This window comes from Microtus oregoni, unplaced genomic scaffold, assembly GCF_018167655.1.
Source record: "Microtus oregoni isolate MIOR12 unplaced genomic scaffold, Mior012 000000F_ref0000247, whole genome shotgun sequence".
In the NCBI taxonomy this organism is placed as follows: domain Eukaryota; kingdom Metazoa; phylum Chordata; class Mammalia; order Rodentia; family Cricetidae; genus Microtus; species Microtus oregoni.
In genome coordinates this window covers 20,524,923-20,538,351 of record NW_024543059.1, presented here as the reverse complement: position 1 = coordinate 20,538,351, position 13,429 = coordinate 20,524,923, and the positions used below count along the sequence as shown (strand labels likewise).

The 13,429-nt window shown below is 50.7% G+C and overlaps 1 protein-coding gene across 1 annotated transcript in view; it reads right to left on the bottom strand.

The window, feature by feature from the left end:
- The window catches only part of St8sia2 (ST8 alpha-N-acetyl-neuraminide alpha-2,8-sialyltransferase 2), a 67,231-nt gene extending 54,043 nt beyond the window's left edge, over window positions 1-13,188 (bottom strand). The window contains exon 1 of the mRNA XM_041652292.1: window positions 12,907-13,188. Within this exon, the coding sequence (XP_041508226.1) occupies window positions 12,907-13,004 (98 nt within the window). The 5' untranslated portion in view covers window positions 13,005-13,188. The remainder of the gene's footprint in view (window positions 1-12,906) is intronic.
- Window positions 13,189-13,429: the final 241 nt, after the last annotated feature.

Below are 13,429 nucleotides of genomic sequence, written 5' to 3'. Positions count from 1 at the left end.
TCCTGTGTAGCAGCCATGAACACTACCACACAATAGATACGAAGTGGTACCCAGGAGAGGCAGGGCGCTTCTAAAGGATGGCAGCCGGCGTTGGCCTGGTAGTGATGCAGAGACAGGAAGGTCTTCTTGGACCTGACTCATCCTGACCTTCCTCTTGTCCAGATGGTACTGCCTGGAAGGTGGTGGCTCGAAGGTTGCATGAGTGTGCCAATAAGCGCTCTCTCTCTCTCTCTCTCTCCCTCTCTCCCTCTCTCTCTCTCTCTCTCTCTCTCTCTCTCTCTCTCTCTCTCACACACACACACACACACACACACCACTATTCAAATCACCTGCATGATTGCTTCCTGGGAGGAGTCTTCCATTGGGTACTTCCTCAAATACAGTGAATGGATCATTTCTGTAACCAGGGATCCTTCTGGGGAATTAACTCACTCTGTATAGAAATGCCTCAAGGAGTTGTTTTGGCTTCGCTACCTTTGGGTTGCTTAATGGCATAGGGAAGAAATCAGACTAGTGTGTTTCCTACATCAACCATAACATTTTTTTTTTTGGGTCTATTCTCCTGTATTTTGCTAACTCAACTTTATTGACTCAACACTTGCTTTAAATTGACTCACTTAAAAACTTAAATGAATTTATCACAAAAGACATCTTTATATCACTACCATAAATAGAATACCAATATCCCTTGCCCTAAATAGAAGGTAATAGCAAAAATAAATACAATTAAATTCTTGGCTGCCATCCTACTCAGGGGCTCTCTTTATCAGGAAGAGCAGATGGGTTTTAAAAGTCTCCCCTATACTTAGCCTTCATCACCCCTAGAGGCCTCCCCTCTCCATTCACGACAGTGGTGTTTGGAATTAGACTACAGGCCGGGCAGGCCACCAGATCTGCCAAGGAAGCCCCAGACCTCTGGAGGAAGTACTATGGCGTGTGCCAACCGTGAAGCCAGGCCATTTGCCATCTAAATAATCATGGCCAACCAACTCACCAGAGGGCTCAGTGAAGCTGAGGACTGCTTTGCTGTCCTGCTTCTCCAGAAATTACCATCTGGTACTACAGGCCTAGGTCAAGGCTGTGCCTAGACGCACCAGAGCCTCTTTAGACTCCTGAGTCAGGTCAACCTTTGGTGACGATTCCTCCCGGCTTTACCTCATGGCCGAGGAACGCAGCCAGCCAGATGGAAAAATTTCAGGTCCCTCTTCTGGCTTTATGAAGCAATTACTGTACTCGGGTTTCAGTTACCAGGCAGGTTGCTCTTACAGGATGTGTGTGTGTGTGTGTGTGTGTGTGTGTGTGTGTGTGTGTGATGGTCTTCACTTTCAGCCTCATTTGAGCTGGTCTTTCTGCTGTTTGCCAATGCATACCCCTGGCCTTGCGGGTTCTGTAGCAGAATTGGGATTAGAGATGTGTGCTACTGCACCTAGCTTTACATGGGTCCTGGGGATTCAAACTCAGGTCCTTGTGCTTGTCTGATAAGCAGTTTGCCCACCGAGCCATCTCCCCAGTACCTCCTGTAGTGTACTTATAACAAATGTGTGGTCTACATAAAAAGCTCTTCATCTACACATGGGGATCTCCCTTGTGCCTGGGATGAGTTACTTCTTTTCTTTTTACATCCATTGGAGAGTCACTCTAGGGCAACTCTGTTTTGGACGGAGAGACATAGACAAATTCTCCCTGGTGAGTAGGCACAGGGTCACTACAGAAGGCAGGGAGAGCAGTTACACTGATGTATCCTTTAGTGACCGGGACATGTCTGCAGAAATGCATCATTAAGCGAAGTTGTGGGAATGCTACCAAGTGTTCTTGCAAACACGGGCGGTGCAGCCTTCTGTCTGCTGACTGTATGCTATGGCCTATTGCTCCTAGGACCAAATACCATGTTTCTATATTGTGTCCTACAGACAACTGCACACGGTGCTATGTGTTTGTTTATCCAAACACAGGAAAGGCACGTTGTTTTTCAGCTCCATTACAACCTTAGGGAGAGGCTTCGCCATGTGCAGCTTGGGGGTGAGCAAAAGATCATTTTGTGGTGTGTAACTATATTGCCACTAGTGTGTGTGCGTGTGTGTGTGCGTGTAAGCGCATGCAGGCCTGAGATTCGGCATGTCTTCCAGACCTCTAGGTGATATCCAGAGTTGATGGTCTAAGGACCACACTTTGAGTGAAAAGACCCTAGCCTAGTGTCTCTCAATTCCTCAGAGGGCCTAGCAGTGACAGGATCTCCTGGAACTTGTCCAAGATGCAAATTCTCTGGTTTGGACAAACCTTTGAGGATGCTCTTTCTGGTTCGAGGGCCATTTTATGGACCTCATACTTCCCAGAAGCCATACCAACTGCATAGTCCCATTTTCTTGCAGGTACTGTATGGTGTGAACCGGATGAGAAAGGGACCACATGCCTCCAATTTTCCTAGTCTTGTGGTTGCCAAATCAGAAAATCCAAGGTTTTAGGCTCTTGTCAAGTTCACTCTTGAGCCAAAGGGGGGCAGTTTCAAGACATCCCCCCCCCCCCCCGCAGAGACAGAGCAAGAGAGAGGAGGAAGCTGTACAAGGCGTTGGGAGGGGTCTGAGTACCTTTGGCCTCCCTCATCTCCACCACTGCCCTGTGCCGTCCTTGAACTTGAGTGTTTATGGGTCCCCAGGGACCCACTCCACTGGATTTAGATAGGCAGGCAAGCCAGCAAGTATTTACACAGTGGCCACACAGAAAAGCCTGTACTTTCCATAGTTCTAAATCCCAAGGGTTAGGGATTTGGGCCACGTTCAGCAAGTCTAGCCAAACACACTCATGCTATAGTGATGGTGTATGCTTTCTAATCCCCGTGTTTCTGCCACTCCCTCGCTCTCTGGCATGATTGCCTCCCTCCCATACTTCTTGGTATGTATTACCTTCCAAATGAAATAGTACCCTCATTGATGTTGCTTTGTTAAAACCACACCATGCTCTTAAAATAAACCAACGTGCCCGAGCACCTGCCAGGCATTCCCTCATTTGTGTGTGTGTGTCTGTGTGTGTGTGTGTGCGCGTGTGTGTGTGCGTTTTCAAAGATTGTAGTAAAACACGTGAAACACATACTATTTTGAACTTGTTTGAGTGTTCTGTTAGTGGCCTTTAGTACATTTCTATTGCTGTGCAATCTTCGCCACCATCCCTCTATAGGACTTTCTTCATCTTGCAAAACAGAAACTTTACACTCATTAAATAATAACTCCTCACTCTCCCCCCTGCCAACGGTGATAATCCCTGTTCTATGGAGAATCTGGCTGTTCTAGGAAGCTCCTGTATAAGGAATCAGGCACCGGCTGTCTTTTTGTGACTGCATTAATTTCACTTAGGTTAATGGCATCAAGGTTCATCTGCGCTGAATGGAGCATTGTTAGAAGTTCCTTCATTTTTAAGGCTGAATAGTATTTCATTATATGTGAAACACATTCTGATCGTCCATTCATCTGTCAATGGATATGAGCTGCTCCTACCTTTTGCCCATTGTTACTGACTCCTCTGTGAACAATGGTATTATTGTACACCTATCTGTTCAAGTGTTGGCTTTCAATTTTTATAAAGTTTTGGGTGATTTTATTTATTTCCCTTTTATGCATATGAGTGTTTTGCTTGCATAGATGTCTGTGTATCACATGTGTGCTAACCCATAGAGGTCAGAAGAGGGAATCGAATTCTCTAGAACTGGAGTTGGAGATGGCTGTAAGCTGCCAGGTGGGTGCTGGTACTTGAACTTGGGTCCTCTAGAAGAGCAGCCAGTGCTCTAAATCACTGAGTCATTTCTCCAGCCCCTCTGTTTTGTTTTAAGCATACCCATTAGTGAGATTGCTAGACTGGATGGTATGGAGTCTGTATTAGGGTTTTGGGGAGAGACTGTTCTATCGCTTTCCTTAGTAGCTGCAGCATTTTGTACCTTACTGTCTGTAGTCTGCATAATCATGAGGAGACTGTGGTTTAGGAAACTGAGGTTCAGAAAAGGGGGCCATTTGCTTGAGGGCACATGGGTAGTAAGCGTTTCTCCAGAGGCCAGCATTTCCACCACCCAATAATAGCTCCTTGTTGGTACTAAGGTGGAGCCTGGTGTCCTGCATCAGGGGCAGTGCGCTCCAGCCAGAAGGTAGTGCAGAAGTAAGGCTCTGGGTGGCATCAGGAAGAGATTTATAGGAAGACCCAAGACCTCACTCTGTGGGGTCAGAGCCACAGTTGGCAGCATTGGTAGGAAGAGATTTATGGGAAGACCCAAGACCTCACTCTGTGGGGTCAGAGCCACAGTTGGCAGCATGGGTAGGCTGTGGGAAGGCCTGCAAGCCATAGCTGTTTCCACACTGTCCAGAATCTTTTTTGAGGCCTTCTGCAAGCATGCCCAGACACCGCCAGCAGCATTGCGGTCCCTCTCACCTGTCCCTTCGCTTCTCAGAAATAAACATTTTGCTTAGGGCATTAGCTTGGACACCTTGCACAGTTCACTTAAAGTCAAGTCTTAGGAAGGCACTCTGAGTGCGTTCGTGACCTACAAAACAGCAAGCCAAAGCCACCGGGCCAGGCAAGCTCCCTCTCTCCAGACACCCTATGCCTTCACCTCTATTATTTAAACTGTCCTGGCAATAGCGTGAAAGAAGGCCTGTGAGTTACTCGAGGTATCGCTCTCCTGAGTGAGGCCAACGCGCTTAGCCTAGAAACTAGAGATTAGGAAACCCAACAACAAACACTGAGGTCTTACTGGGCAGAGAGTCCAGGAGTGTCTGCCCTTTCCTCAGCCTTGGCTGAACTGCCAGACCCCAGCTATGGTCACCAGCCTGCTAGTCTACAGACCGTCCGCGAGTCTCTCCTCCAGACTCAGAAGTTTCCAGTATCCTTTTACAAACCTACAGCGTGGCACAGACAACGGAACAGAGCAGGGGAGGTCCAGGGCAAGACTAGAAGGGCGGTCTAAACATCTTCAGTACCAAAAAGTAGCTAGGAGCAGCGAGCCAAGGCCAGGGCTAAATGAATACAGCCCCTCTTGAACTTGCCATGTGGTCACAAATTCCCGGGACCTCTCTGAGCCTTCAGTACTTATCTCTAGATGGTCGAACAGCCCAACTGGGGTACTTAGTGAGGCTATCAAAGTGAGCTCTCGGGGGGGGGGGGGGGGTCAGGCCCTGGAAATGGGGGCACCCTGGAACGGAGCCTGACCCCTCCCTGATGAAGCCCATGTTTCCCTGCTGTGTAGCCTCTGAACCAGGCTTCCCTGGCTTGGGGCAGTTGGCAATGTGAGCCCGTCCTTTCTTCTCTGGAAGAAAATTCCTCCAGGCCTTCACCATGTGCCTTGCTTCTCCTTCCCTCAGTGAGTCAGTCAGCCTCCTCCCCTCTTCCTCCCCCCCCCCCCCCCCCCCCCGCACCCTCACCCCTTCCCTAACAAACATCTTCCACAGCCACTCTGAAGGGAGCAGTTGGGGGCAGAATGAAGGGAGCAGTTGGGGGCAGAAGGCTGCTGGAGGGGAGGCAAAGGCAGTGGCATTTCGAAGCTGCCCCCCCCATTCCTATGGATCTTTCCATCTGTCATGGCCCATTGTGTCCTGGGCACCAGCACCCTACCCCTGAAAACCTCCCCCAGCCTTGGTGAGTCTACATAGTCCTCTCTCACACAAATATTGCGGTTTTGGTGACTACTCCCTTGGAGATAAGCGCATGCCCATCTCGTCACCGGATGCCACTCAATGCACCACTTTCACGTGGTTCTTGCCCCCTGGGGATGGGGTTCAGGTCTCACTTCTGCCCTTTACTAGCTGTGTGACTCTGGATGAATTGTTTGATGACTTTGTGCCTTGGTTTCCTCACCTGTGCAGTGGGGATGATAATGACATCGACTTTATCAGATTGCCGCGAGGCTTAGATATCTAGCACCCGGCAAAATGACTTTGTAGTTACTGTCTATTGGCACCTTCCCTCTGGAGGATAAACAACAAACTGTGTGTGGAGGGGGGTTGTGTTTTTGGTGTGGTTCCCACCATGAACCGTTAGGAACCAGATCCCAGAAAGTAAGATTTTAAAAGCTAGTAGCATTAAAAATCAAGACAAAACAAACAAACAAACTGGGGTTCGCAGACACTGGTTCCCAACCCGTTTGGCCAAAGAAGAGGATGTTTGGGCCATCTTCTAAGACTTTCTTCCACGTGGGGTCATCTTAGTAGCCACAAGAAAAGGAGAGCAGCATCTCAGGGCATAGAGGCTCTGAAGCAATGGCAGCTGGTAACTGAAAACTGCCTAACTGCTCTGGACACATTGCGCCTTTTCTCTCTTTTTTATTCTTCTCTTTTGCATCCTTTGTCCTTTCTGCACGTCAGCATCTGGGGGAACCACTGGTCAGGGGGATCATCTGGATCCCTAAGCTATGGATTAAGAAGCGACAGGAGCAGAAACTGCATCCCTGAAGTTTGGGGTGGGGGTTGGGGTGGCTGCGCTGGCGCAGGGAAATCCCCTTGACAGAGTGGAGAGGCTCCCTCTTGCAATGCAGATTTACAACTCACACAGCAAGCCAGGCGTGATGCAGGATTTTCCAGGGAAACAAATCAGCTCCCCCAAGTGCTTGCAAGTGTATCAGGAGGAACACAGCTGCCTGCGTGTAGCGCAGCCGCGCTCTCTGCTCTCCTCCACTGAAGCCATTCCCTCCGTGCTACTGTGCAGTAGGTGACAGCTGAAGCCAAGTACATTCAGGGACAAACAGGTCCCGTCAGGACACTGGACAGCCTCCTGGCTGGGTGATGAATTGCGGACAACTGGGGAGAATTTAAAACCATCCCAGCTGCCACCTAAGAGAGTGACTAATCTCAACACTTAAGGACGAGACTAGCACAGCAGAGATTGCAAGCCAGACCCAGACTGGCAAGAAGGCAGCCACTGGGGATGTCACCCTGACAGACCTCTAGGGAGGGACCTGTCTCCATCACCCCCCCCCCTCCCTCCAGAAGGAGAGAGACACAGCCACGGGCTCAGAGGGCTGTGGAGTTCCTGCTATCTGCCATCTGCCTGTCTAACTCAGTTTTGCTCTGGGCAGATGTGAGATCGGATCCTCTTGAGCTTATCTAGATCTGTGCAGCATCCCCAGGCTTGATGGGTCATCATGATCCCCTAGTTTGACAGCGTTTTAAAAATAAATGCACTACTTTTAAGTATCCATAAAGAACATTTGGAGACGGTATACATGAGGGTGGGGGACTTTGCTTTTCTATGTGGGCCGTGTCTCAGAGATGTCACTTTCAGTGTCCTTCCCAGGCTGTACCCTTCATGCTACACATGGCAGAAATGCCATGACTTTCTCATTAAGTGGGGATCTTTTGAGTGAGAGAGACTAGGACCTGATTTCGCTAAACCTCAGACCTAGGCTTGTTCATTCAAAAGGTACTTCACAGGTTTCATTATTTCCAGGTTGGAGTCTTGGGCCACAAGCACTCCAGGATAGCAATGAAGCTACGAATGCAGCTCACTCCAAACTACCTTAAAACATGACGACTTTTGAAAAAAAAAAAGTGATTTGTTTTAATAACTCGATCAAGTGGCTCTTGAGGGTGAACTTGTAGATGGCAATGTCATGTTGCAATATCAAAAGGTCAGGTATTCCTGGACCATATACTTCTCAGGAGGAGCTCGGACATAGGCTAAATAAAACATAATTGTGAACTCTGTCTTCATAGGGCACTTGAATGATGGGATGGTCAAGGTGCACACAGGGTGAGAAGCTAAGGAAGGTGGGGCTGGGGATGTGACACCAAGGAGGTAAATGGCAGAGCAGTGAGGAAATGGGACATGGGAGGGGGGCAGGGAGAGCAGGAAGGCTAGTTTGAATCGGAAGTCCCTGAAAGGGGGATGTGTGTGTGCAAAGGGATAGAAATGGGCAATCATGGACCAATGTAGAAGCTTGTAAGCAGTACAGAACGGAACAGGTAAAGCCGTGGAGGGATGAACGGGAGGCCATGACCAGGCGGCAGCCACTTCTGTGCATTCTCTCCTTAAAGAAGCCAGAAGCTCTCCAGAATCCCACCCTTTGTGTCAAGTAGTTATAATTTTTCACTTTTCACCATTTCCCAGATTGTGAAACCTAAACAGTTTTAAAACCTAGCAACTCTGTACTACAAGGGGAGAGAGGCCTTGCGCGCTGAGTTGGTTTCCAAGACGGATATCTATTTACAATTCAAATTGGATGCTGGAACAGTTGGCATCAAGGACTCAGAGCAAGGGAGTTAAAACCAGAACGTCTTTCTCTTCTATTTTATCTTTTAATTGTGTTTATGCTTGGGTGAACTATACTAGGATGGCGGAGGAGGAAAAAAAATGAATGCCTCCCCCAATGACAAGGACCACCTTGAATAAACACAAACTCTTCTCACAGAGCGGAGGACGCAGCTGCCCAAGGCCATGTTCTTCTGCATCCGCATCCACCCAGACTCTTCCTCTGAGAAGTGTATTTAACCTTGCTGGCCCTGGATGGCAGGAGTCACTGCCTGCTCACAGACCAGGTCTCATTGATGAACAGCGCTAACTCCTCCTCCTCTATTACTTTCTTAGACATGATTTGACATTTAATATGGTACTAGGACCCTGGCATGATTACTGGATGGCATCAATTCTAACCACTCAGATAGCCGTCCTAACACATCAGTTCTCGAGATGGATAGGTTTCTAAATATCTTCACTATCACCCCTGCTCTGGATGCCTGGATACAATCAGGAAAGTCTGATTCAGCTGCCGCTGGAGTCTAGTTGGCAAGAGAATGAGAACGCTACCTCCTGCAGAAGATTTAGCCCACCGTCTGCCTGACCTCTGGCCTGTGTAGACCTAGGGTCAAGTACTAAGAGGTTCATTATTAGAGAATTAACTCACAGCTTCAGTTTCCTTCCGGATAAACTAGGGGTAGCAGCAGTACCCACTGGAGATGGGTGGAGTGATGGGCCAGTGAACAGATGCTCCCAGGTGGTCAGTGTGGGCCTGGTACACGGAACACAATGAAGCAAGAAGTTCTTGGTGCCCCTGGTTGCTTGCCGTTGGGGTACCACAAGGATAGAATATGTTAATGTCTTGGACAACTAAGGATAGCTCTCGTCTGGTAAGTACTCAGTTCATGCTAACCATCATTACCATCCCCCTTAGTGCCACATCTGGGATTGTTAGGGTCACCAGCTACGCATTTATCTTTTAAACAGAGTTCTGTAGTGTTCCTGGGATTATAATGGCTCATCTGGTGACTAGAGCATTGGACGGCAAAGGTAGAGATCTGTATGAGGCTGCCTTACATGGAAGCAACCACAGTATGGCTTAGATATTTGATATTACATCAAACTAAGCCTAAGTCATAACCCAGGGAGCTGTTTCTACAGGAGGAGCCCTTTGTGGCCTGAGGACCTCCGAGTGCCACTTTGCCTACCTGCGACAAACTGGGAAAACCCATACTTCTTGAATGACTTCTGTGGGCCTATTGCAAAGACAATGTGCTTGACACAACAACCATGAACCATACTCCTATGGAGGTGTCACACTCAAGACTAAAGCCCAGGTGATAACCAGAATGACTCAGTTTACCTAGTAGGTGTGTCAATGGTGCAGCCCACAGGTACTACACGTACCAAAGGAGCTATGAATATAGTCCAGCACAAAAGTATAAACTTAATTAAAATGTCATGAGTTTTTGTTTTGCCATTTCTTTTGGTAACTAGACAGCATATTGTGGACTTTGCAAATAATAACATCATGTCACAATATCTAAATGCTGAACATGCCTGATCCAACATGGGCCAGCCGACGTTAAAGCTCAGTGCTCCTGGGTTAGGTATGTGGCTGCTTCACCAAAGCCCCATTCGATTGCTGGCTCAGAACTCGCCTGTGTTCTTTGCTCTCAGCAAGCCTCCTTGGGTGCTTAGCAGAGAATTTGCCTTTGTACATGCATGTTTTCCTGCCTGGTGCAGTCCCAGCTGAATGAGAACTAGAGTGTCAAGAGTGGAACTTACAAGAAAATCACTCAGAAAGAAGAGATGTCTCTCAGACGAAACCTCTGAAAGAGAGCTTTACCCCTGGCCAGAGCATATGTAGTGCAGGAGGTGGGTCAGAACCACAGACGCCACTAACCTACGATCTCATCTTCTAAGAAAGCATTGAGAGACTTCCGAAAAATGGGTCTCCAGGTCATGCGTGCGTGCGTGTGTGTGCGAGAGAGAGAGAGAGAGAGAGAGAGAGAGAGAGAGAGAGAGAGTGTTGCTTGCTTCTTTCACTGTCCATTCCTTAATTCTTGGGAAACCTATCCCTAAAGTGACTCTCTGTCTTGCTTGCCCGATCACTAGCTCTCAGGTTCCCACTGTCTACTGCCTTCCGGAATCACCATCCCCAGCACCCCAGGACTCTGGTGGGTATTGGTTATTCTTTCTAGCAGAGGTAGCAAGGGCTGGTCCAAGAACACTGTGGTCCTGAGTAGGATCCCAGGCTATCCTGAAAAGCACAGGACACGGGAGAGAGTCCTCTTGACAACCCTCCCCCGTCTCTGTGATGGGTCATTTACCTACATCTTACTATTCACACCCGAGGTGGTTCTAGGAGTCAGCGACTGTTCTAGGAGTCAGCTAAGGAGGGAGGTTTTAACAAGTGGGATTCCCATCCTCCCTGCCCACATTGTTGTTTCCGTCTCCATGCGTGGCCAATGCAATAAGCCTCCTCCCCCCAGGTTAAACATGGGTGGGACTGACTGCAAATGGAACTGGTCTATCGATGACAATCACATGGCATAGATATAGGACCAAGATGACTACATCAAACTAGGAGGAAGTCATAATGACTGACCAAGCTACATGTCAGTCAGCCCAAACGCCAGAGTCAGCACGGGGCAAGGTGCTGCAGCAGACCTCAGTGTGGGCTAGGTGGTGGTTTTCTTCAGGTAAGGGGCAAAACAAAAAGCAGTCGGGATCCCCAGGTGAAACATATCACAGAGGATATGCTCACAACACCGAGCCCTGAGTTTCAGTATACACTCTAAATGTAAATGCTCCTCTGGAAACTCCTGATGGCCTGCTGGAAAAATCTGACTATGGAAAGTGGAACTTTCAAAATGCCTTTGACAGGAAAGAGAGACACTACGTGTAACTGATCTTCTCATTACATTTTAAAAATTAAAAGTCCCTGGCGAAATAGAAGATACTCAGTAAGAAGTTTAGCAAATTGATGAGCAAGGGTGTTTGCTTATGGGAGAGGCAGCACATGTTCTTATAACAGAACTAGTGGGCATCTAGGCCCTTCGTTTCCCCATCGCCAAAGGTCACCCAGTGGTCTGGGCCAGGCAGAAACCCGGAAGTGCAGAAGGCCCATCTTAGCATCACGGTATTTTCCAGTATCCCAGAATGTGACTTCACCAACTTCTGTTGCGACCGATGGTTCTCTGGCAACACACCAGGAGAACGGCCATGGGAAAGTAGCCCGTTTTTGCCTGTGCTTAGGGGCTGGCGGCACATAGTGTGTTAACTGAACATCGGGGAAAGTTTTCAGAGTTCTTGGGGAAACCGAGGATGAGGAGAAGAATAACGCCGAAAGGGGCTCGTGAAGCATAATGGAGTCCATAGGATGTATTGTGCATTACGGAGAGAGATAGTGTCAGAGCGAAAGCAAAGAGCGGGAAGAGACACCTGCCTGCAGGCTAGGGTCCCCAGGGCTTCAGCATTTTGGATTCTGGTCGCTCTCTGTTTTGGAGGGGCCTGACAGCACGGCGCATCCTCTGTTCGTGTGGATAATGAAGTTGGACAAAGGAGGGGCGCACGCAGCATGGGACGCCCGTATGTTTGGCTCCTCACAAATCCCACAGAGGACCGGATTCGCCCACTGTCTGCCATCCTCTCTGAGACCTCACCCTTTTCCTGAAGGCCACCTCAGAGCCCTGCTTCCCACATGTCCACCACGATTTGGAGGCTCCCGACAGGGGTTGGGCTCCGCGTGCAGAAGTCTGAAGGGCCGGGCGCCAGCCTCAATCCAGGGGGCACCCTGATGGTGTGACAGGCTCCTTCAGAGAGCGCATTCCAAGAAGTCCCGGACCAGGAGCACCTCGAGGTTGTGGTCCCGCCCACCCATGAAGAGATGGGGACAAGCTGAGATCGTGCGCTCTTGGGGACCCTGGAGCCCACCGGCCGACTTTCCGGCAAGGTCTCCGTCTCTCTGCGCCTGCTGTGAGTGCACAGCAACCCGGGGTCGCCTGGGGAGTCGCAGGTTTGGCTGAACATTCAAAGCCAGCAGAGAGCCCGGGTCTCCAGCCCCGCGCGCCACACCTTAAGCAGTGCCAACCCCCCACGCCGGGATCCTGAGCTGGCTGGCGGGAGGCGTGGGAGCGTGCCTGTGTGTGTACAGCATATTCCCCTTCTCCGGAGTCGGTGCAGAGTCTATCTCACTCAGCTCCCGCCAGGGGATTCCCCTCCCCCAGCTCAGAGATCCCCGCGCGCCCCCTGCCCACTTTGCCAAGGCGAGAAAGCGGCCGAGCCGGAGACAAAGAAACTCCTGCCTCCCTCCACTCTCCGTCCTTCTACCCGCCCGAGACACTCCCCGGCGCCCTCCCTCGACCCCGGCGACACCGGCGAGCGCAAACGCCAGGGGAAGGGACCAGGGGACAGGGAACAGGGTGAGCGAGTCCGCTTTCTCCACGCCGTGCGGCTACAGCTGTCCGTGTACCCCGCCCGGGGACACCCCTCGGTAGCCGCGCCCCCATCATCCACTCCCCAAAGCGTCCCGGGCCCCTGACACTAACAACCCCAGCCCAAACCGCCAGCCACATCCCTCCAGCGGAGCGACAGGGGGGCGCGGCGCACACAAAGCGGATGGGGAGCGCGGAGCCTGGGGAGGGGAGGAAGAGATCCCGCCGGAGCTCGCGGCACGGACCCGGGGTGGCTATTTACCCGATTTCTTCTTCGATCTCCGAAATGTCTGCGAAGATGAGGAAGACCACAAGCAGCGTGAGCGCGGCCAGCATCCAGCTCCGGAACTGCAGCTGCATGGTGGGGTCGGCGCCCTCCGGGACCCGCGCGCGCAGGCCGGGGCGAGGAGCTGGGGCTGGAGGAGCCTCCGCGCTCCACGCGCAGCGGGGCACACACCCTGCGCTCTGGGCGAGTCCGGGCCGGCGGCGGCCAAGGCGACAGCGGCAGCGACAGACAGGGGTTGCTCAGGCGCGGCGAGCCCTCTCTCTCTCTCTCTCTCTCTCTCTCTCGCTCTCTCTCGCTCTCTCTCGCTCTCTCTCGCTCTCTCTGTCTTTCTCTCTCTCTCGCTCTCTCGTTCTCTCTCGCTCTCCCTGCTCCTGCCCGCCCCTCCCCTCTCCCCTCCCCTCCCTCCTCCTTTTTCCCCCTCCCCAGGCCCCACACCGGGCTCCGGGCGCAGTTTGACAGCTTTGCTCCGCGCCTTGCCTAGCCTCCTCCCACTAACTCC